Source organism: Poecilia reticulata, chromosome 4, assembly GCF_904066995.2.
Source record: "Poecilia reticulata chromosome 4, P_reticulata-male-v2, whole genome shotgun sequence".
NCBI lineage: Eukaryota > Metazoa > Chordata > Actinopteri > Cyprinodontiformes > Poeciliidae > Poecilia > Poecilia reticulata.
In genome coordinates, this window is record NC_088833.1 from 33,736,658 (window position 1) to 33,758,540 (window position 21,883).

General features: G+C 40.3%; 1 protein-coding gene across 1 annotated transcript in view; it reads left to right on the forward strand.

Moving 5' to 3' along the window:
* cherp (calcium homeostasis endoplasmic reticulum protein) overlaps nucleotides 1-21,883 on the forward strand; it is a 55,163-nt gene that overhangs the window by 18,258 nt on the left and 15,022 nt on the right. Inside the window, exons 7-13 of the mRNA XM_008408186.3 lie at nucleotides 1,157-1,246; nucleotides 1,527-1,716; nucleotides 4,014-4,183; nucleotides 9,766-10,020; nucleotides 11,348-11,546; nucleotides 11,629-11,870; nucleotides 20,705-20,838. Of these exons, the coding sequence (XP_008406408.1) occupies nucleotides 1,157-1,246; nucleotides 1,527-1,716; nucleotides 4,014-4,183; nucleotides 9,766-10,020; nucleotides 11,348-11,546; nucleotides 11,629-11,870; nucleotides 20,705-20,838 (1,280 nt within the window). The remainder of the gene's footprint in view (nucleotides 1-1,156; nucleotides 1,247-1,526; nucleotides 1,717-4,013; nucleotides 4,184-9,765; nucleotides 10,021-11,347; nucleotides 11,547-11,628; nucleotides 11,871-20,704; nucleotides 20,839-21,883) is intronic.

Genomic DNA, 21,883 nt, shown 5'->3' on the forward strand with positions numbered 1-21,883 from the left:
ATTTTGATTAGTAACTGTAGTCTGACTACTGGATTTGAAATAGCAAAGCGTTAGATTGCTCGCTACTGAAAAAAGTGGTCCGACGTTAGTAACGCGTTATTGACATCACTGGCAGTAGATTACAAAAAAATGTTAATATCTTGAAAACAGGTATTTTTGCACTACAGGTCCCGCCCTGGCCCAGTCCTGTTATATTCTGGTCCTGGTTGTTTGAATTTTTTCTGGTGGAACACTTTTTCATTCCTCATTGTCTTTTCCTGCTCTTTCTGTATTGCATTAAAAAATCATCAGTTTCATCTCTGAGCTTCTTTTCCTCCTGACCAGAAAACCCTTCATCACAGAGTCTTACTAACTTCTGATCAAAAAATGGAAAAATGTTCCCTGATTTCAAAACTTTGGCTAGAGTGGTGCTTGTATTTCCAGTCTCCAGTGGAGCACAGTTCTCAGATTCAGCACCCAGATCAACATTAAAACCTTAAAACATTTGATTAAGCACAAGCTGGTGCTCATAATTTAGGGAATTGTTTATATGTAGTTACTGGGGCCACAGTGGTTGGTTTTTGTCACTGCTAAGAAAAAGTGTAATATATCAATCTGCTTGGTGTGTGATGGCACAATCTAGATCAGGGGTGTCAAACTCCAGTCCTGAAGGGCCGCTGTCCTGCAGTTTTTAGATGTGCCACAGGTACAAAACACTTGAATCAAATGGCTTAATTACCTCCTCAGTTCTCCAGAGCCTTGCTAATGACTTAATTATTCTATTCAGGTGTGGTGCAGCAGAGGCACTTCTAAAAGTTGCAGGACACCGGCCCTCGAGGACTGGAGTTTGACACCCCTGATCTAGATTCTCTTTTCAGCTGTTCAATAGGTGAAAATAGAGTATGGTGGGATTTTTTTATGCTGTCTGTCAAAATGATGGACATCAAGTAAGTCTAGTCCAAACTCTGACAAGAGTTCTAGAAAATGTCTTATCTCTGTAGCAGCTGACTTCAAACCCCTCTGCTTGTCTCAAATGGAGGACTAAACCCAGCTCCGGGCCCTGCTTTGCAAAAAGGCCCGAAGTTAATTAATGTATTTATTCTATTCTTTTTTTTATGGAGATGCAGCTTTTCATCGTCTTTTTGATTACAACCCATGGTTCCTTGTATCTCTGCAGTTGCTGCAGCTTTGGGAGAAGAACAGGTATTTTGATGAAGAGACCATCCAGCAGCTGCAGAACCCAGCACTTGGCATTGGACAGTACCAGGTCTGTGTAAAAGTCATTCAGTCTCACAGTACCCATGGAGCATTTCATCAGTGACTCATTTTAAAGAGCCAATCATCAGTCTTTCATTTTACTGGCCTGACTAACGATGCACTCCGTTTACTTTCACATTGGTTGAGCTGTGTTTGTTTATATTTTGATAATTTTGTTCAAATATCAAAATATGTTTGCTTGCATAGTTGTGAATGATTGAGAAGTTAAACCTTGGTAGTTAGGTGTAGTCAGTCTGGAACTCTTTATGATTTTGCTCTTGATTTTTCAGGCTTCCCTTATAACAGAGTATGCTGCTGTGGTGCAGCCCATCCAGCTGGCCTTTCAGCAGCAGATTCAGGCTTTAAAGACCCAACATGAGAAGTTTGTTACTAGTTTGAAGCAGCAGCAGGCTTGCCCTGCAGGAACAGCAGCTCCCCCTGCTGAAGCTGAAAAAGCCCCGCCTATTACAACCCAAGCCGGTAAGAGAATCAGTCCAACAAACGATCTGAGCGTTTGTTCAGTTTTAATGTTAAAAAAAGGAGTCAGTCCAATATTTACTTTCAAATACTTGGTAATTTTATGCATTTTTCAAGATTAATCTTTTCAAATCTAATGCGGCTCTGTTCCCCTACTTACTATTTCTGTTGCTATGGTCACATGGGCCTTCAAGATACTTTTTGGTTTTTATTTAATTTACTTACTACACATGTACATCAATAATAATGTTTGTAAAATTGAGCTCAGCTTTCTAAAAAGGTTATTCAAAGCATAACCCCACGCCAAACAAATTTTGAAAAATTCCTGCAAAGTGGGCGAATTAAGTAACAGAGAGGTTGAGTGTGAGGATGAGCGAAAAGGGTCACAGGGGCTGTGGTCAGGATGAAAGAAGAGCTGTTGCTTATTTCTAAACTTTGTAATGACAAAGTTTAGAAGCTCTTATAACTGTTATAACTATGAAAAACTAACGACACAGTTCATTTTTTCTGTCTTGTTGGATACTGCTATGGTGTTAACACTTTTCAGCTCAGCTGCAACCTTGCTGTGTCCTGAGCTGCACTTCCTGCTTCCCAAACACTGCCGTCAGCCTGACAATCAATAGTCCTGCAGAATACTGTCGTCAGTAGTTAGAGCAGAGCAGACCAATTCCACTCTGTGTCCATATTGGAAATAATTGGCACATTTGTAAAGCTGAATAAAGGCCCCAATATACTCGGGCGTACTGTGCGCATTCCATGAACCGCACGGACTGTCTGCGGACGGTTGTGTCTTCATACTCGAACGTACTGATTACCTGAAATTCTCTCGTGACAGATTCCTTTATTTCACACAATCTTAATGAGAACTAGCAAGTTTGATTATCTATTTGGGCACCTAGCTCTGTTTCTTCTCCATTTGAGAAGCTTTAACTCACCTCGTGGTGCGGGACAGAGAAAGGCAGTGACATGTCGGTTCATCCGGCAAAGACAGTGAACCGCTGCCCGCAGCAGCACAGCTTCCTACTGCGGGCAGAGGAGCAGCAAGAGGCTGCACTGGCTTTAGCTGTAATCAGGGATCCATTCAATTAGCTCTGTTTATTATGTTCCGAAAGCACAATTGTGATCAGTGTAATAATTGTGCAGCAATCGAAAATGAGCACATACCCGATCATTATTTCTTGCCGTCGTTGGGAGAAAAAAAAGAGTCAGACTCAACTTATCGGACCACCTCTCTGCTCCGCTGCTGATAAAGAAGTATGGGATGATGTCTTGTTTTTTGTTCTCATAATTCTGCATTATTCACCATGTCAATATTTGCGTGAATATATAAAGCCTGTTGCTGTTAAGTATTTTCGCTTACGTGTCCATCACGTCCCCCTGACAACTTTATGTTAATCTCAACATTGAAACAATATGAACTCGTATAACTCTGGGTTATATGAATAAAGTTATCAACCTTATCAGCCCAGTGTCACATGATGTGAACACTGTTTCCACCAGACAGTTTACTGTGCGACACTGAGTACGCATACGCGGTCATAAAAATCTATCCTTGCGCGGACATGGCCGGTGGACGTCCGCTTCAATTCCACGCAGACCTCCGCGGACTGAGGTACGCCCGAGTATATTGGGGCCTTATTGCTACCGATCAGCGGTTGCCATGGCAACGCTCGCTATTCCAACTTCTCACTCACTACCGAGGCGGGGCATGTGTCTGAGTGCAACGGGTTTACACCCGAACATGGGGTTGAGTGAGTGATCTGTTTTAAACCAGTAGGAGAATCCAACTGGCTAAGCACTGTTTGACCAAAGGAGGCCAGGACAAAATCATTTTTGACTAAAAAATGCAAATTAATACATTTACACAAAATTGTCAAAATTCACACAAACGTAAAAATAGATCCCTAAATAACCTATTTAGACAGTTTATCAGTAAAGACGTTGATCTTGGGGTGAGTTACTCTTTAATCGCAGTTAATTACTTTTAATAAGTGAGGCAATTACTATTCCCCAGATTGCCAGGTGGGGTGTCGGACCATTTCTCCCTTATTGGAAAAATCAGGGTAAAACAAAACTGCTTTTTGTATTTAGTCAGGTTATCTTTTCCCATACAGAAAAATATTTCATAATCTCAAAGATTTGAGTGACAATGAAGCAAAAACAAAAGTATATTAGTAGAATTTTGAATAAAGAATAAAAAAAAAAAAAAAAACTGACACACTCCCAAAGTCAACCCAAATCAAAGTATTCAGGTGGCCATAACAAGCCTGTCTCCTATAGCTCTAATTTTATCTTTTTAGGTGCAGGAGATGTGAAGCCACCTGTGATTGGCCCTCCTCCTGGAGACTTTGACGGGGCTGCAGTCAGATCACAAGACCCTAAAAACTCCAGTGGGCCATCTGATATGCCACCCAACAAGCCTACGTGGTTTGAGCCTCAGCATGTCGGACCCTGGAACCCCAACCAGCCGGTAAACGTCCATGTATCTCTGTATTTGTGAAAAGTGACAACCTTCTTCATGGTTTCAGATGTTTTTAGATCATCTCCGCATATGTGCGAGTTAGGAATGTGCAATATATCCAGTATATGGTAGAAATGATAGAGGCCTCGATAGAGATCTGCTAGTTGATGATGTAATCAGCTGGTATCAAAACAGAGCCAGCTGAGCTACAACCATAAACCCTGCTCTTCCTCATCATGCTCTTCCTTATCGCATGATGTTCGGGTTTAACCTCCAGCGATCTTGGCGTGACGCTCAAGAGGATTACGGTAGATGTCACGGTCAGACAGCGGGGAACCAAGGGGTAAAAGCGCAAGCAAGGTCAGTGCAACCTTGCCGGGATGTGCACAGGGTAAAGCTCGCTGGGTCCCTTGGACCCCTTTTCTTAACCTTCCCAATTCCCGGGGTCTTCGCGCAATGCTCAGGAGCTCGGCAAATGTCGCGGTCAGATAGTGAGGAAGTGCTGTGGGGAAGGATGGTGATCTTTACAAAACCACACAAAAAAAACTTTGTAAAAGCACACAGTGCAACCCCGCTGGACAGTGTACAGGTGGCAAAGGTGGCATTTTGTTTTGCCTCCTTAAAAAGATACATGTGCTTGAATACCATCTAACTATAAGTTCCAGTCACAACACTGGGAAGAAAAAGCTGGTTCAATGCAATTTGTTCAAAGTTAATTTGTTTTTATAAAGAGATACAGGTGCTGGCCATAAAATTAGAATATTATGAAAAGTTGATTTAAGTCAGTAATTCCATTGAAAGAAGTGAAACTTGTGTATTATATTTGTTAATTAAACACAGACTGATGTTTTTCAAATGTTTATTTTGTTTAATATTGATGATTATTTCTGACAAGTAATGAAAAACTCAAATTGAGTTTCTCATAAAATTGGAATATTACTTAAGACCAATACAAAAAAAGATATTTCGAAATGTACAGCACTTAATACTTAGTTGGGCTTGTGCCGTTACTGACGCACACTGATGCAAAGGCAGGATGCCTTTCTCATGTCACGACTCTGAAGACCGAAGGCCGTTGTCAGCAGGTTTATTGACAAAAGGGTGAAACTGAAAACAAGACAAAAGACACAATAAATATATCGGTATACGCCGCATAAATTACACTTAACTAGAGTTTCTGCCGAACATCTATAAGTGTATCTAGGCAACCGATACGGTAACAGTTAATTACACAACGGCAAAAAAAATAAATAAATAAAATAATAATTAAAAAATACTTATTCGCAGTCAAAATAGCACATTAGGAAGCTACATATAGCACAGAAACAATCATAAATATTTTCACAATACGTACCGGCAATTCGACCATAAAGAAAAGATGTTTGCAGAATCAATTGACCGGACCTCACAAAGTGAATGCGGACTGTGTCTTAGAGCGCAACCGCTGTTCGATAGGGTTTATTTCAAAAACAACAAAAGATTGCAAGGGTTGCAATTCCTGAAAAGAACACATGAGGGCAGACTTTCCCCCTTTTTTTTTTGTATACATACTGAAAACGTAATGTTATGCATGTAACTACTGTTCCCTGAAGGAGAGGAACGAGGTACAACACAGTATGGGATATCACGCCCCAGCGTGGCCTAACTGAAGGCACCTTTAATCACGCCTTTAGGCAGATGACGTGTGATGACGGGTGGCAGGCCCCACCTGCATATAAATACAATCATTGTGTGTGCCATCACAATGACTGTGATGGCACAGTCATTATTGAGTTCGATGGCCGCTCTACAGCGGGGCAGAAAAAGGGTGTTGTACCTCGTTCTTCTTCTTCAGGGAACAGTAATTATATGCATAACATTACGTTCCCTTTCAGTCGATTTACTCGGTACAACACAGAGTATGGGACATATACTGTATACACACCCCGCGGAGCAGCCATCAAACCTGAAACAAATGCACTGAGTTGGTTTGAAACCTCCAACCCAGCAGAAAGAACAGAGTGAGCCACAAAGGGGCTGTCACATCCAGATGATAAAACCGAACAAAAGTGTGCTGTGAAGATCAGCTGGCTGCAGTGCTATAACACGCGTGGACAATGGTTTGTTCCAGGACGACATTAGCTCCGAGACAAAATCTGGGAACATGGGCAGGCGGTTTTTAACCACAGCCGACTCTGTCGGAAGGTAGTATCCAGTGAACCAGGACACCTTCTGAGCAGGCGAAGGGGTTGGCCACTCGACGTCTAACTTATTAGACGCTGGCAAAGGGAAACGAACGATGTGTCGTCCTGACCCACCGGAGAGGCAGTTGCAGCAGATGGACACTGGGCTGTGGAAAAGTTGTTGTCATCGTCTTCCAAAAGACTGTGACCTTCCAGGCCGATGTTTAGCTTTTCATCGTCACTCTGAGACTCGAGATGATAGTGAGATGTCCTGCACCGTTTCTGCTAACTTGTCCATATACTCCATATGGTCTGCTTAGCTGGAAGCGGGGGCTGCCCAGCTAGAAGTGAAAGCTTTGGCCCCGTCGTCCTCGTCAGACTTGGACGAAACCGGATTCATAGACTCTGAGATAATGCGGTCTTGTTGTGACACTGTAACCTCTCCCAGCACTTTCTGCACAAACTTTACCCACCGTTCAAACATGGAGCGCCGAAGCTGGCTACAAAAAGCACAAGCGTCCGGCTCCGACAACGCTCTTCTGGTGTGGATAATTCCAAGGCTGACGGGGCATGCTTCGTGCTGGTCTTTTTCGTGAAGCGTGAAGCTGCACTTCTGAGAACATGGGGCAAACGGAAGACTTATGGTTCGCCATTTTTTGCTTCGTGCTGATCCCGAACCATGAAACCAAAGAAAATAAAAATGGACAAATGAGAAAATTACAACTAGCCCTCAGAGGGCAGACACAGTAGCTAACACCAACTGGAGCAGTTAAGCTAGTTTTGGAAAAAACAAGAGCGATGCTGGCTAGCAGCAACTAGAAAGCACGGGTTGGAAATTAGGTGTTCTCAGCGAGGTGAAGAGTGTAAGAACTGAATGACTGTGATGGGGGTGTATTTATATGCAGGCGGGGCCTACCGCCCGTCATCACACGTCATTTGCCTAAAGGCGTCTTCAGTTAGGCCACGTGGGGGCGTGATATCCCATACTCTCTGTGTTGTACCGAATGAATCGACTGAATGGGAATATAGCATTTATAACTTCAAAACAGAACACGGCTCCTTTTGTCTGGATTACTGCAGCGTGACATTCAGCCGATCAGTCTGTGGCACTGCTCAGGTGTTATGAGAGTCTAGGTTGCTTTGATAGTGACCTTCAGCTCTTCTGAATTTTTGTGTCTGGTGTATCGCATCTTCCTCTTCACAATAGCTCATATATGTTCTATGGGGTGAAGGTCAAGAGAGTTTGCTGGCCAATTAAGAACAGGGATGCCAGGATTCTTAAACCGGGTACTGCTACTTTTGGCACTCTCTATAAAGTTGGTCAGCAGCAGGAAGCAGGAAGTGCTCTAAAGCTCCCTTGGTAGATGGCTGTGTTGACCTTGGACCTCATAAAACACAGTGGACCAACACCAGTCCACTCAGCAGCAGTCAGTTCTTTTCCTCTTCAGCCCAGGTGAGACACTTCTGATGCCGTCTCATTTTCAAGAATGCGACAGCTGAAACCCATGTCTTGCATATATTTGTGTGTGGTGGTTCTTGAAGCACTGACTCCAGCTGCAGTCCACTTTTTGTGAATCTCCCCCACATTTTTAAATGTAGCCGTGATTGCTTACACTAAAAAACTAGACTTAGGGCCATTTAAAGATTTTTTCAGGTGTTTTGAATTAATTAGTTGATCAAAGTGTGGCACCAAGTGCCTTCAATATTGAACCTTCTCAAAATATTCAGAGATACTGAATTTGACCTTTTCATTAGCTGTCAGTAAAAATCACCAACATTAAACAAAATAAACATTTGAAATATATCACTCTTTTGTGTAATGAACAAGTATAATATACAAGTTTCATTTTTTCAATGGAAAAGCTGATTTAAGTAAACTTTCATGATATTCTAATTTTATGGCCAGCTCCTGGTTAACCTGGTTAACTTTGATTTAACCAGGTAGTCATCATTGAGATTAATGTGCTGCTGCTGATCATTGCCAGGTCTCACTTAAAATGAGATTTTTCAAGGGAGACCTGGCAGCAACCTAAAATAAAAGTTGAAACATTACATTCAAATAACATCCAAAAAAACAAGTGTTAAACAATCTAACACATACAAATAAATGCATTAAACAAAATTTTTCTTTGTGGTTTCTATTGTAATGCAAACATAATGTGACACTGCCACCCTGCACAATATATTTTGTGCAGGGTTTCCAAGAGGTAGTAAATTCAATTAACCCTAATTAAGGCCAGTAAAAGGTAACAAATAGAATTTGACTTGGTAGTAAATTTTTCAAAAATATTTCCATGAGCCCTTCAATATATTTAGAATTTTACATTGATGCTGACTTTTTTGTTTTAAGTTCGTTTAACTAAAAAATCTGTACTGAAAATTATAACTACTCCCAGCACATGAGCTGACGTTGATAGACTTGATTGGTTCCGCTGTCCGATCTGTTGTGCACATGCGTAACATGTTGATACTAGTGAGTCATTTTGAGCCTCGCCATGAGAAAATATAAGTTTTTATTACTTTGGCTTGATGACCAGGTGACAGAGAAGCGCTTTGTAAAGTATGCAGGACAAATATTAATCTGATCTGCAACGGCGTGACTGATCAAACCGAGCGGAGCATCTACCGTTCATTAGCAGTGGATTCCTGCGCAGGGGAGCAGATGCCTATTTAATTTTTTGGTGCGGCATCAAGCTCAGCTACGACCAAGTATTGCCGTCACACCTCAGTAGAAAGCTGACGGGTGGCGCAGACAGGCAGACCTTACTGGTACCATTGACATCTAGAGCTGAGCTACTCTGGTGCCTAAACACCACTGCTACTAACGTAAGTTAAATCACATCACCAACTGCATTACAAACAGATGGCAGAGAGAACATGAGCCAAAATTGAAATTCTAATGCAATTTTAGGAAAAGTAGTAAAATTTTACCTGTACACGATTCGTCAGCTGATACCATACATGTATCTCAGTGCACCCCGAGAATTCACTGCTCCCCAAAAGACACTGCTGCTCAATTTTGTGTGGGTAGTAAAAAATATTGTAGAGGTAGTAAAAATAGATAGTAAAAGGTAGTGAATTCAAGTCTAGAATTCTTGTATAAACCCTGTTGTTGTGATATGAATATTATGTCATATTGGACATCTCTACTGCATGTTAGGGGCTGCATGATTGCATATTTCTTTAAAGTCAAAGTCAACATGATGAAAGTTGAGTCAACTTTGACTTGTTGCTTTGTGGTCATATAAACGCAAGAAAGGAGTCTTCACAGTCATTCACAGGCTTTTTTTAGGCCATCTATATGGTCTAAAAATCTGACAACACAAAGCTTCAACCAAAGCCTATTTATGCAGATTAAAATAATCATATTGTAAATAAGCATCAGCATAGAAGTAATGCAACACATCAGAAAACTGCCTGTTTCCCCAGCCTCCCTTTGACATGAACCAGCCCCCACCTCCCTGTCCTCCGTGGAACAGTCATGAGGGAATGTGGAACGAGCAGAGAGAACCAGGAAACTGGAGTGGAGGTCCTCCGAGAGATGGAGGCCCCTGGAGTGGGCCAGGGGGTTCTGAGCAGGGTCCCCCGTCTTGGAATTCATTTGATCAGCAGCTCCCCTGGGGGAACCAGACTGATCAGCCTCCATGGGGCCAAAGAGAACCCTCATTTCCACCACGAATGCAGGTATGTATTGTCTTTATTTTGGTTCCATTTCCTTTAAGTCACAGTGTAAACGTTGTTGAATGTATGCTATTTAGTCAGTGAGTTCTGGGGCCTCATGTATAAAGCATGCGTACGCACAAAAAATGTGCACCGCCATATTTTATGCACAAGACAGTGTGTATAAAAATGAACGTGGCGTGACAGTTTGCGTAACTGTACGTAAACCTTTTACTTGACATGAAAATGTGCGGCAGCCACGCAAACTTTTTTTGTGGACAATAAGAAACTACAAAGCGCCAAAATTCACCTAACTACACTGAAACGTGACTTCTTTTATTTATGTAGACTATATTGATCTGCTGGAAAATGTTGATTATGATTTATTAGCGTTTAGATTGCCCACACTGACCAATCCTGGAGCTCTGCGCAGGAAGAAGGAGCCGTGCGTTACCGGTCCAGCTGGAGCTGTTGACAAGTTGAGACAGTCATCCTTCAGTCGAGCCGCCAGCTTTATGAATGCGCCTTTATTGACAGAAAGCATCTCCATTCTGCAACATGAATTTAATAAACTTCCACATTCCCCACTCACCACAATGGACTCTCTGGCATGCTATCTGTCTTTACATCCCAGCTGAACTTTCTGCTGTTCAAACAAGCATTTACACTTGGATCTCTTTATTTTCCTTTTTTTCTACTGGGAATTTTTTTCTTAATGTATTATTTTTATTTTTTATGAGGTGACCTTATGTGCCCTGAAAATACCTTTTAAATAAAATATATAATTATTACTACAATAAGTACTTGTACTGCTGCAAACAAGTACCGTTGCCATGGTTATTGCTTCAAATGTTGGCAGTCTTCCCGGTATTTATACTAATTTACATATGTATTTATGGGTGGCGACAGGGCAGACCAGCGGCTGCACTCTATTTCCCGCAAATTAAGATTTCAAGATTTATAAAACGGTGAGCAGGTATGTGCGTACATCCAGCTTTATACATCTGAATTTTTTTGTGCGCCACACTTTTCTAAATTTGTCCATACGCTAAGTTTTAGTGTGAAAATTGCGCACTCTTTTATACATGAGGCTCCTGGAGTCTGCCTGAATGGAGAAACCTTTTAGGCAGACTCTATCAAGGCATTCTAGCAGACTTACGGAGAAAAGGTTTACTTTTCACTGACACCCTTTGACCTTTTAAGTTTGTTTTTTTTTGGCACTTTTGACGTTCATGTAACAGGTTTTATTTTCACATGCTAATGGCACAATTTGTTATTAATGACTTTAATATCAGAATTCTATTTTTTTTTGTTTTTTTTAAATAACCGTTTTTTATGTTGTAATTCTTAGAGACCTCCCCATTTCAGAGGACCTTTTGCTCCACACCAGCAGCCTCCCCCATTTAGCCAGCTCCCACCACCCCCTCACAATTTTGGAAGATTCCCACCTCGCTTTGTGCAGGAAGACTTTACTCCCAGACATCACTATGACAGACCGCCTTACACCTCACATCGCTTTGACTATCCTCAGGGTGGAGAATATCCTGGAGGTCAGTGACAGTAATTCTACCTCTCCTGTTCTATATCTTTATAATTATGTTGATTAATTTCAAAATAAACTCTGTTCGGCAGATATGCCAGGTCCTCCACTTCACCACCACCCCAACCAACGAATGCCTCCACCAGCTATAGGAGCCGATCATCCTCCGTGGGGTACGGGCCAACACCCAGACTTTGGCCCTCCTCAACATGGCTTCAATGGCCACTCCCCTCACATGCGCCATCGACAGCATCCCGTTCAAGATGACCCAAGTCTGGTTCCAAACGTACCCTATTTTGACCTGCCAGCAGGTCTAATGGCTCCATTGGTTAAGGTACGTTAGTTGATTCTGAATTTGGGACAGTGGTAGGGTAGTAGTAGGGGAGTTTCATTGCCATATTTTTCTGGACAAAGTACAAGTACTTCAGTTTAAGACGCCAATATCGATACCGATATCGACACCAAGTAAGCAAATTGGTACTTATATTTCATACAGTAACTTTTGAAAACAAAATTATTTTATTTAAAACATGGTGACTTTTGTTTTTAAGACTACAACCCCTTTGACTGTTTTAACAAATAAATAGAGCAATACAGATAGTTTAGTTTTCAAATTCCTTGAGGGACTAATAAAGTTAATTCATTCAATCACTGTATAAAATTACTCATAAAAAGACAACTTTTTTGCTAAAATTTAGATGTGTAACCTGATCCGAAATTCAGTCCAGCCCAAATGTTTTGGCCTGATGTTCGGGTCAGGCTTCAGTGGCACATTTAATTAGCTTGCAAAACATACCCAGAGAATGCACAGTCAACTTGTGTTAATCTACTTATTATAGTTTAAACAGAGGAGTAGGCAGCTTACCCTGTTGAGGTGCATGTGTCTGTAACAAAAGCATTGTGGACAACAATAAATGCACATCGGCTCCACCGCTCCACTTATCAGAGTATCGTCTCTGATCTGGTTGCTATCTGAGAGCTAATAGCGAAGTGTTGAGGAATTATGCACCAGAGGCTTTGGAGCACGTCTAGCGCTTCTGATCCACTGCAGCAGTACTTCTTAAATAGTGGGTCACACCCCCCATGGGGGCGTGGTAAGGCATTTGGAGAAGCAGGATTTAATAATTGTCTATTCATTGCTTAACTGATAAACAAGCCTCCTGCTACAAGGTGGCCGCCGTGTTCAAATCAATCAACAACTGCCTGTTCAAGCCAGTAGAAATAGCCTACACAGCACTGTTGTGAGCAGAGCAGAGCTGAGGATACAATTGCAGATGTTTTGAAATGTTTTGAAGTTTTATAGTGAAAAGAAAAAGGCGACAGAGGTCAGTAAAGCAAGTGTGATGGAATTTTATGACCAGGCTAAGAGATATTTTTCAAATACAAGAATAAAGTCATAATATTATGAGAACGAAGTCATATTAGCAGAATTGTTTTAATATTGACATAATAAAGACACAATATTGCCAAAAGAAAGTTGTTAAATTATGAGCAAAAAGTCATTTTGAGAAAAAAAAAGCTTCATTAGAATGATTTGTGATGTGACCAGCTCTGCAAATCTAGTTCTTTCTTTGATATGAAAAGTTCTTTAAACAGTCGTTTCAAAGTCCTGCAGGTGATAATTTGATTCTGATGTGTTAAGTTTTCCTTATAGCAATTATAACTTTCCAAGACCCTCATCATTCTTCATTTTAGTGCAGTGTGGTGAACAGTCAAAAAATTACGAATTTATTCTCATACAACTTTACTCATATTAAAAACACAAACCAAAAAACTCTTAGGGGGCGTTTACACGACAACGATCCAACAAAAACGGCACTTTTGTTCCGTTTTTTTAGAACGATAACGTTCTAATTACGATCTGTGTTTACACAGTAACGGTACACATCGAAAACTTTTAATGTTCTCTCTGCGCCTGGTTGGTGCTAGGTTCTTTGAAACTTTGAAAGTGCGCGTGTGTTTAAAAAAAAGTTGTACTTGAAGGCATGTGGGTTTGCATGAGAAAACACGCATTGTGTGCGTCTGATTAGGGCGCATGCAGTTGGAAAAAGTGGGATAACTTTGCTGAAACACCTTGTTTGAGCTTTCACGGTGTCTGTAGCGAGCCCCAGACTCAAAGCTGTTTATTGTTTTTACCTTGGAATGGCCAACAGTCTGTTATTCCTATATTAATTTGATAAACTAGGAGTTCCCGCACGTCCCATATCCGTGTCCTCTGTTACCTTTTTCTGCAGTTAAAACAGTTTAATCCGTTGCTAACAAGTCGTAACCTGTTTTTCCAAGCCGCCTTCAAACGCAACATGAAAGCTGAGACGCTCGCACTGGGTTTACACCTGTGAGGCAGCGAAGGAGACCTGCTGCTGCTGCGCGTTAGAATCATGGCAGCAACCCAGCAAAACGTAAATAACTTGGCACAGTTTTTTCCCCAAACTAACTGACTGAGTAAAGCTGTCGGATGCAGGTAATGATAGCTAAACTATGACTAGCTAATATCAATACAGCACATTTAGCTTGTTAACAAGTAGCCTGTATGCTACTGATGTTGTTGTCTATGTTCAGCTAAGTAGATTCATTTTGCCCCCCCAAAATAAGTCGATGCCCCCGTTAAACTCGTCTGGAGCCGGGGCTGGTCCGCAGTTCTCTAGATAAGAGCGCTGAACAAGCAGTTCTGTTTTTACTGTTAATGCAAAATGTTATGCACTTTTCATCTCATGACTGCTCATATTTCATGTGAAATATAAGCAGTATTGCTGCAAATTTTGCACAATAAATGTTAAAAAACTGAACACCTAGTGAAAAATGATAAGCTGAAGAAGCTGACTAGTAACCAATTGAAAAGTAAAATTTTAAAAAAAGATTTTACTGTGTTAAGTCTTAAAACACTCATCCCAGTGAATCACTTACACCTTTTCTCTTTCAGACTTAGTAGTCTTGATTACTGAACTTTGTAATTGTTGAGATTCAGACCAATAAAAGATTGTTTTGGGTTACAAAAAAAATTTTTTTTGAAAACAGTTTATCTTTTGACAACTGATTTATTGCAAACATCCACTACTGAATCCAAAAATAACATCCATTTCTATCAATCAGGTCACGTTTTTATGCTAAGATTTTTAAATCCGCGTTTTTTGTCTGAATGGATTATTATGGATAATAACATTTTTTTACATTATCTGTTGATTTTTAGTAATATTTCTCATCCGAATTAGATTTTTAAGATATCAAATTTCTAACACAATTTATTGATGAAATGTTACAAACATCGGTTACTGTAAATGTAGCAGTCCACATTGATTAATTAATTAATGTTATGGACATGTGAAGTGCACCGTCATCATTGTTCCAAATTTAGGGCTTGAACTTCCGTTTTGTGGAAACCCGAGAATACTCAGCGACAGAGATGTCTCTCTTCAGAGTCCAACAGTAATCAGCCATCATGACTGCATCCCAGCGGCCCTGATATCTGGTCTCCATTTCCTTTATGTCCTGATGAAATCTCTCGCCCTGCTTGTCGCTCATTGATCCCAGATTCTCCGGAAACCGATCCATATGTGAGAATAAGTAATGCATTTTGATGCTCATGTTGCATCCGAGGTTTCTGAAAGCAGTCAGCATATTGGTGACAAGTTCTGCGTAGTTGCTGGCCTTGGTATTGCCAAGAAAGTTCTTCACGACCAAAACAAAAGCCTTCCACGCTTCCAGTTCCATTCCATTCATTGATTTTTCTAAATCTGAGTCTCTGATAAGCTGACGGATATGAGGGCCGTCAAAGATGCCAGCTTTCAACTTCTCTATGGTCACGTCATCAGACGGTGTAATGCTGACCTGATGCGGTGAAGCTACTACTTGTAGCTTCACCGCATCAGGTCAGCATTACAGCAGGACCGCGAAGCTGTGCCAAGAAGCTAATGGAAACACTGAAGAAAAGAAGAGCTGTCATGCCATCAATACAATTGCAGCCAAGCATGTTTTAATGTTACACAATACAGTTTTACCAAGTTGCTCAAAGTCTAAACTGGTATTGTTGTGCATTTAAGGTGTAATGTTTATCTTCGAGCAAACGCCCCCCAAAGGAATCCCAGTATTGAGCTGCTTTGTCAGAAACTTCAAAGACACAAGTGAAGGCCTCAACAGTTACCTGGATCTAGGACTAACAGACCAGTTAACCAGGTGGTCAGTAGCACAGGAGCACCACAGGGCACTATGCTCTTATCGTTCCTATTCACTCTGTATGCTTCAGACTTCTGTCATCTCCAGAAACACTCAGATGCTTCTGCAGTTGTCGGTGTATCAGAGATTTGATTTAACATAATTTACCACAGCATTTAGTTTCCCTTTTGGGTCAATAAAGTATTTTTTAATTTGAATTTGATTTCAAAAACTTCATCACAGAAAAAAATTTAGATGTGTTCAGTTTGATGACATTACTATTCAGTGTGGGATTATATTTTGTCTTTTATTACAATATGCTAATCAGCAGGTATTGAAGCTTACATTAGTATGATCTGCTATAATAATAACATGGCACAGTTCTGCTGCTTGTGTGAATGTTCTGCGTTATTTCTGCCCTGGTCTGACTGACCAAACCAGAGATTCTGCAGCTCCAGGTTTTGCACCTGAAACTGCAGAATCTTGGAAATAACTCCTTATTTGAAAATATGATTCATAAAACCAAAACCGTTGAAGTAACATTAGTTATGCAAGCAAGCGGTGCGGTGCGATAATATTCCAGAAGCAGTTTGTTTTGCAGCTTAAAGTGTGGCTTAAATCTATATACAGTGTTAAGGAAGAATTATTTTTAAATTAGTTAAATTTGGAAAAAAATCTGTCTCTCTCTTCCTGTTGAAATCCCGGGTTCTCTCGACGGTGGCGTGTGGGCACAAAAACACAACAATGCGTGATGACGTCGCAGAATTGCAGAATTTAACCCAAATAGGAGACAAAGTATGAAGTTACAACAGAAAACTGCAGAAGAACAGAGAAAATACATTCATTACCTGAGACAAAGACAGGAAAAGAGCAAAGATGTCTTTGGAGAATTGCAAGAGCAAATCTAATTTGTTACTCTGTGTAGAAAGTTTTATATTCTTGTATTTAATTTATTCAAATAAGGCGTATCTCTGCTTATCCAACCAGGACCTGTCTCTGACCCTCTCTCTGTCTCCTTGCTATTTGTTCCCACGATTCTTCTCCTGAAATCCTGCGGTTTTATGGCTTTGACAGATCAGTGTAAAAAGCTAGAACTTTTCCTGATGTATTTTCCCACACAGACAGAGGGCAGATCAAAGATCTTGGCAAACAATCTGCTTTAACTACAGGTAAAATAAAGGTCAATATGTCAGAATAAGTTATCAATTTTAAAACTATAATTAGGCTGTTTCAATCAAAACATGTTAAGTTTTAAAACTAGCTTATTTTAATTTTATTAACAATTCTTCTTTTAATCTCTTCAAAGAGATTACATTAAAAAATATAAATTTAAAATATAATATGAAAAAATATAAGCCCAAATCCAGAAACACCATTGTATCAGCTGAAAAATTACGCCCGGCTTTTAGGATGCAACCTTCTACATAACATTTGTTGTTAAAATGTTGGAATATTTATTGCAAATAAAATCAGACAGCAATATCATATAAAGGATTTAAATCCTAAAATAAATGTTCAAAATTGTCTAACCCAGAGTCATGTCTCACCAAAAAAATGATTTTAAATTGCATAAATTTATCAATGTTTAACAGAAACTTTAGTACAAATCTTAATGTTAATCTTAATGTTAATAGTTAAATGATTTTTTTTTAGAAAAGTCAATCAAGTATTCCTGATGTAAATAGAATGTTACACAAATACTTGTCCAAAATTTTCCGTGAAATGAATGAGCAAATTAGACACAATACACTGCATAGAAAAGACTTACAATCTATGAATAAATCTTGACTAGAAATAGTTTTGTACAATTTATTTATTTATTTTTTTACATCATTTTGTGTCTCTGTGTTCCTTGATGCTTCCTCAAGTAAAAATGAATTCGTTGTCACTTAATAGGTGAAAGATGAAAACTTTGTAATAGGAGAAACAACCAAGATGATCCTCTGGTCTCCAGTAGCTCATTTTCCTCAGTTTTGAACTCAGGCTAATCACCTGAGTAACAGATGCTCACCTTTTGTGGATTATTGTGCCCACAATTTGGTGAGTTTAACAAAGAGGTAATTTCCTCTTTTCCTACTTTGATAACATGAAAAGCAGAATAGAATAAAAGAAATCCTGATGAACATCTGGGTGTGAGGTCGTCCTCCGGCCAGGCCTGAAGATTCTCAGTTTCACCAGGTTGTGGTCCTTTGATGTTCAATGGGGGCATCAGCTGGTTCAGCATACTCGAGCAGAGTCTGTCACCCTATCTAGAGCTCCTCCATGTATTTTAAAATAAAATAAGTCATTCCTTCCAATTTGAATTGTTTTATTTGCACTTCTTTAATTACTCTAATCATTCTTTATTGTTTCAAATCATATATTGTTCTTGTTATCAAATCTTATTTTAATAGTTATTTTATTTTATTATTAGTAAGGGAGAGATTTTCTGGTAGCTTTTAGTTTTATTTATTTTGTCTCTTTAAAACTTCATTTCAATTTATAATTTAATTCCTTATATAAACTCTCCTCCTGTAATTTTCCTTTTGTATTATAAGTCAGTAAACTTAGCACTTTAAAAAGCTGCTCCTTTAAAGCTATATTTTGTCAATCTTTTGACCCTCTTTTTATATAAGGCCTACACGAGAAATTAATGTTTCCCATCGTGTTGAACCCAAAACTTAACTGTATTTTAGAAGCAGTTTCATAATTGTTAATTTTTAAATCTCCAATTTAGACCAATTTAATTTGAATCATCATATTTTTTGTCATTTTAAAACCTTAAAGAATGATTAGCCTGTTTTACAAGAATAAAGTTAACTGTGTCACTAAATATCAAAAATGACTTATTTTATTCTAATCATAGTTTTAAATCCCAAAATTTCAACCATTTTAACCTTTGATCCATTTATTCTTTTGAAACCCTATTTATAAAATAGTTAATTGAATAATGAATTACCCTTTTTATTTTGTTTATCAATTATCAATATATTTTCAATTTGGGCAGAAGATTGATACTACTAAGTTTATTAAATGATGTAAATATTTAGTTTTAGACCTTCCTGGATGACTTTGTTAAACAACTTATTTTAAATCCTATGAAGAGAGTTGCAACAATCCAACAATCACTTTCCCTCTTTTAGGAAACACTGTTTTGTATAAACTATTGGACAGGTAATGTTAAGTTTAGTGTATTCAAATCATAAATTTTAGTTATTCCATATCCAAATAGTTATCTCATATAGTGGTAATACACCATAAAACATTTAATGAATTTTAATTTAACTTCAACACCCTCTTTTTGCCGAGAACTAAAGAGAGGTCAAAACCAAAAATTTGCTTATTAGATCAATTCCATTCATTTTCTCCTGTTATAGAAAATTAAAAGAATCCCACACAAATTATTTAGATAAAATCTGCTGCCACTGCTAATTTTCTGCACTATATAACACAATTGGGTGTAATTCAAACATGGTGTCCCATATGCTCTTACAATCTGTACACCTCAATCAAAAAGTAATATTAAATTTAAAAACTGTTTGGAGTTAACACAGAACTTGGTGCCATCAGTTCAGTATGTTCTGTAGACACCCATTGATACACTTTAGCACTTTAAAGTTGAAGCGTGGCACACAATGCAAGGCAGTTATGGTTAAGAAAAATATGTAATTATAACAATTAGTCCCTTTTCCATTCTTGTCATTCTGGAAGGGAAACACATTAGAATGATCTGAGATAGAGTGAACCATTGAGGCAATTAATGCATTTTTTAGAAATGCAGAGAGCTGTACCACACGTCATGCAAATCATAAAACTTTTGAGATGTTTTTTTCTACAACCCTACCATACCAAAAAAGATCAGAATGTCAAGCGAGAAGAATGTGACGCAATCAACCCAGTAAATGTAGTATGCCCTGTGATAAATTAGGTTAGAGAAGAAAAAAAAAAGCAGGCATCCCACTCAATACAAGATAAATTTGGAAAAAAATAGTGAAATATTACCAACTTGAACTGACAACTGGCAGTGGTTTGCAACTCTGAGGCCAAAGCACGCCGAAGAAGGGGTCAGAGGACTGAGGTCACATGCCGAGAGGTGGAGAATCCATGACCACCAGGGAACCAGACAAACAGGACATCTGAGCTGCAGCTTGGCACAGTTTGTAGTTGCAGCACTGTGGGCAGCTATGTCTTGGCTTAAAGCGGCAGCAGACACCCGAAGCCAAATGCCAAGCGACGCCATCATCATCTCTCACCTTCCAACATGGTTCCCAGCCTCAGAAACCCACCCCCGAGAGCAACTTCAACCTTCAAGAGCAGAACTACCAGAGAAAAATAATACAAGTTAACTACAAAAATTCAACAAAAGTCTATGCCAACTTTTGCTCACTCCAAAATGTCAAATGAATTTTCACTTCTCTGTGTTCTATTAAGTCTCCACAGAGCCCTCTGCCGTTCCTCTCGCTTCACACCCCAAACTCTGTAAAGAGAAGAAAAATAGAATTAAGCAAGACATTTCACAACCAAATGTGGCAGAAGTAATGAATTAAGCTCACTTACTGTTTGAATCAATACATGTCAGTACCTCGATGACATTCATTCCGCTTGTGCCAGATATGAACTACAAATATTAAAATCACAACCTCTCACAAACTCATTAAAGAATTTAAACAAAATCTAGAATGTCCTAGTACTAACACTTTTTAATAAGTTGTGATTCGATTGCATTTTGTCAAATAATTATGAATTTCATATTGTTCCACTAATTATCAGTAAATAGTTTAGTGGTGTGTTACCACCACCAGGCATGAACTGTGGTTTAGCCCTTGAGTTGAACCGTAGCACAGGAGGAAAATCCAGCAGAACAGTGCTATTGATTTTTAGTATTGACTTGCTTTTCTAAGTACAAGTATGAGTCCTTGACGCTGGTATTGGGACACCAGTAGTAAGATTTTCTGTTGTGGAGAGTGCAGTCTGTTTTGCCATCAGTTTTTCTCCATTGAAGACTGTATAACTCACAATCCTTGTGCTGTCTTTACACAGCTTGAAGACTGTGACTATAAACCGTTGGACCCTAAGGACATTAGGTTACCCCCTCCTATGCCGCCCAGTGATCGGCTACTAGCTGCTGTGGAGGCTTTCTACAGCCCTCCTTCACATGATCGACCTCGAAACAGGTATGCATGTCTTAGCTTTGATTTTAAGAGGACTTTAAGTAAACCATGAAGGGTCTCCAAACAGTTCGATGATTGACTTTGTCATCGTCTCATCGGATTTGCGGCCGTATGTCTTGGACACTCAGGTGAAGAGAGGTGCGGAGCTGTCCACTGACCACTACCTGGTGGCGAGTTGGCTCCGGTGATGGGGGAGGAAGCCGGTAAGACCTGGCAGGCGCAAACGTGTAGTGAGGGTCTGCTGGGAACGTCTGGCGGAGTCCCCTGTGAGACGGAGCTTCAACTCTCATCTCCGGCAGAACTTTGAACACGTTCCGGGAGAGGTGGGGGACATTGAGTCTGAGTGGACCATGTTCCGTACCTCCATTGCCAAGGCGGCCTATGAGAGCTGCGGCTGCAAGGTGTTGGTGCCTGTCGCGGCGGCAACCCTCAAACCCGTTGGTGGACACCTTCGGTGAGGGATGCTGTCAAGCTGAAGGAGTCCTACCGGGCCTGTGGGACTCCAGAAGCAGCTGATGGGTACCGCCGGGCGAAACGGCATGCGGCTTGGGTTGTCGCTGAGGCAAAAACTCGGGCGTGGGAGGAGTTTGGAGAGGCCATGGAGACAGACTTCCGTACAGCTTCGAGACGATTCTGGTACACCATCCGCGTCTCAGGAGGGGGAAGCAGTGCAGCACCAACACTGTTTATAGTGGGGATGGTGCGCTGCTGACCTCAACTCGGGACGTTGTGGGCCGGTGGGCGGAATACTTCGAAGACCTCCTCAATCCCACCAACATGCCTTCTGTTGAGGAAGCTGTGCCTGGGCTCTCCAATCTCTGGGGACGAGGTCGCCGAGGTGGTCAAAAAGCTCCTCGGTGGCAGGGCCCCAGGGGTGGATGAGATCCGCACGGAGTTCCTTAAGGCTCTGGATGTTGTAGGGTTGTGTTGGCTTACACGACTCTGCAATATCCCATGGACATCGGGGGCAGTTCCCCTGGACTGGCAGACTGGGGTGGTGGTCCCCCTGTTTAAAAAGGGGGACCGGAGGGTGTGCTCCAATTACAGG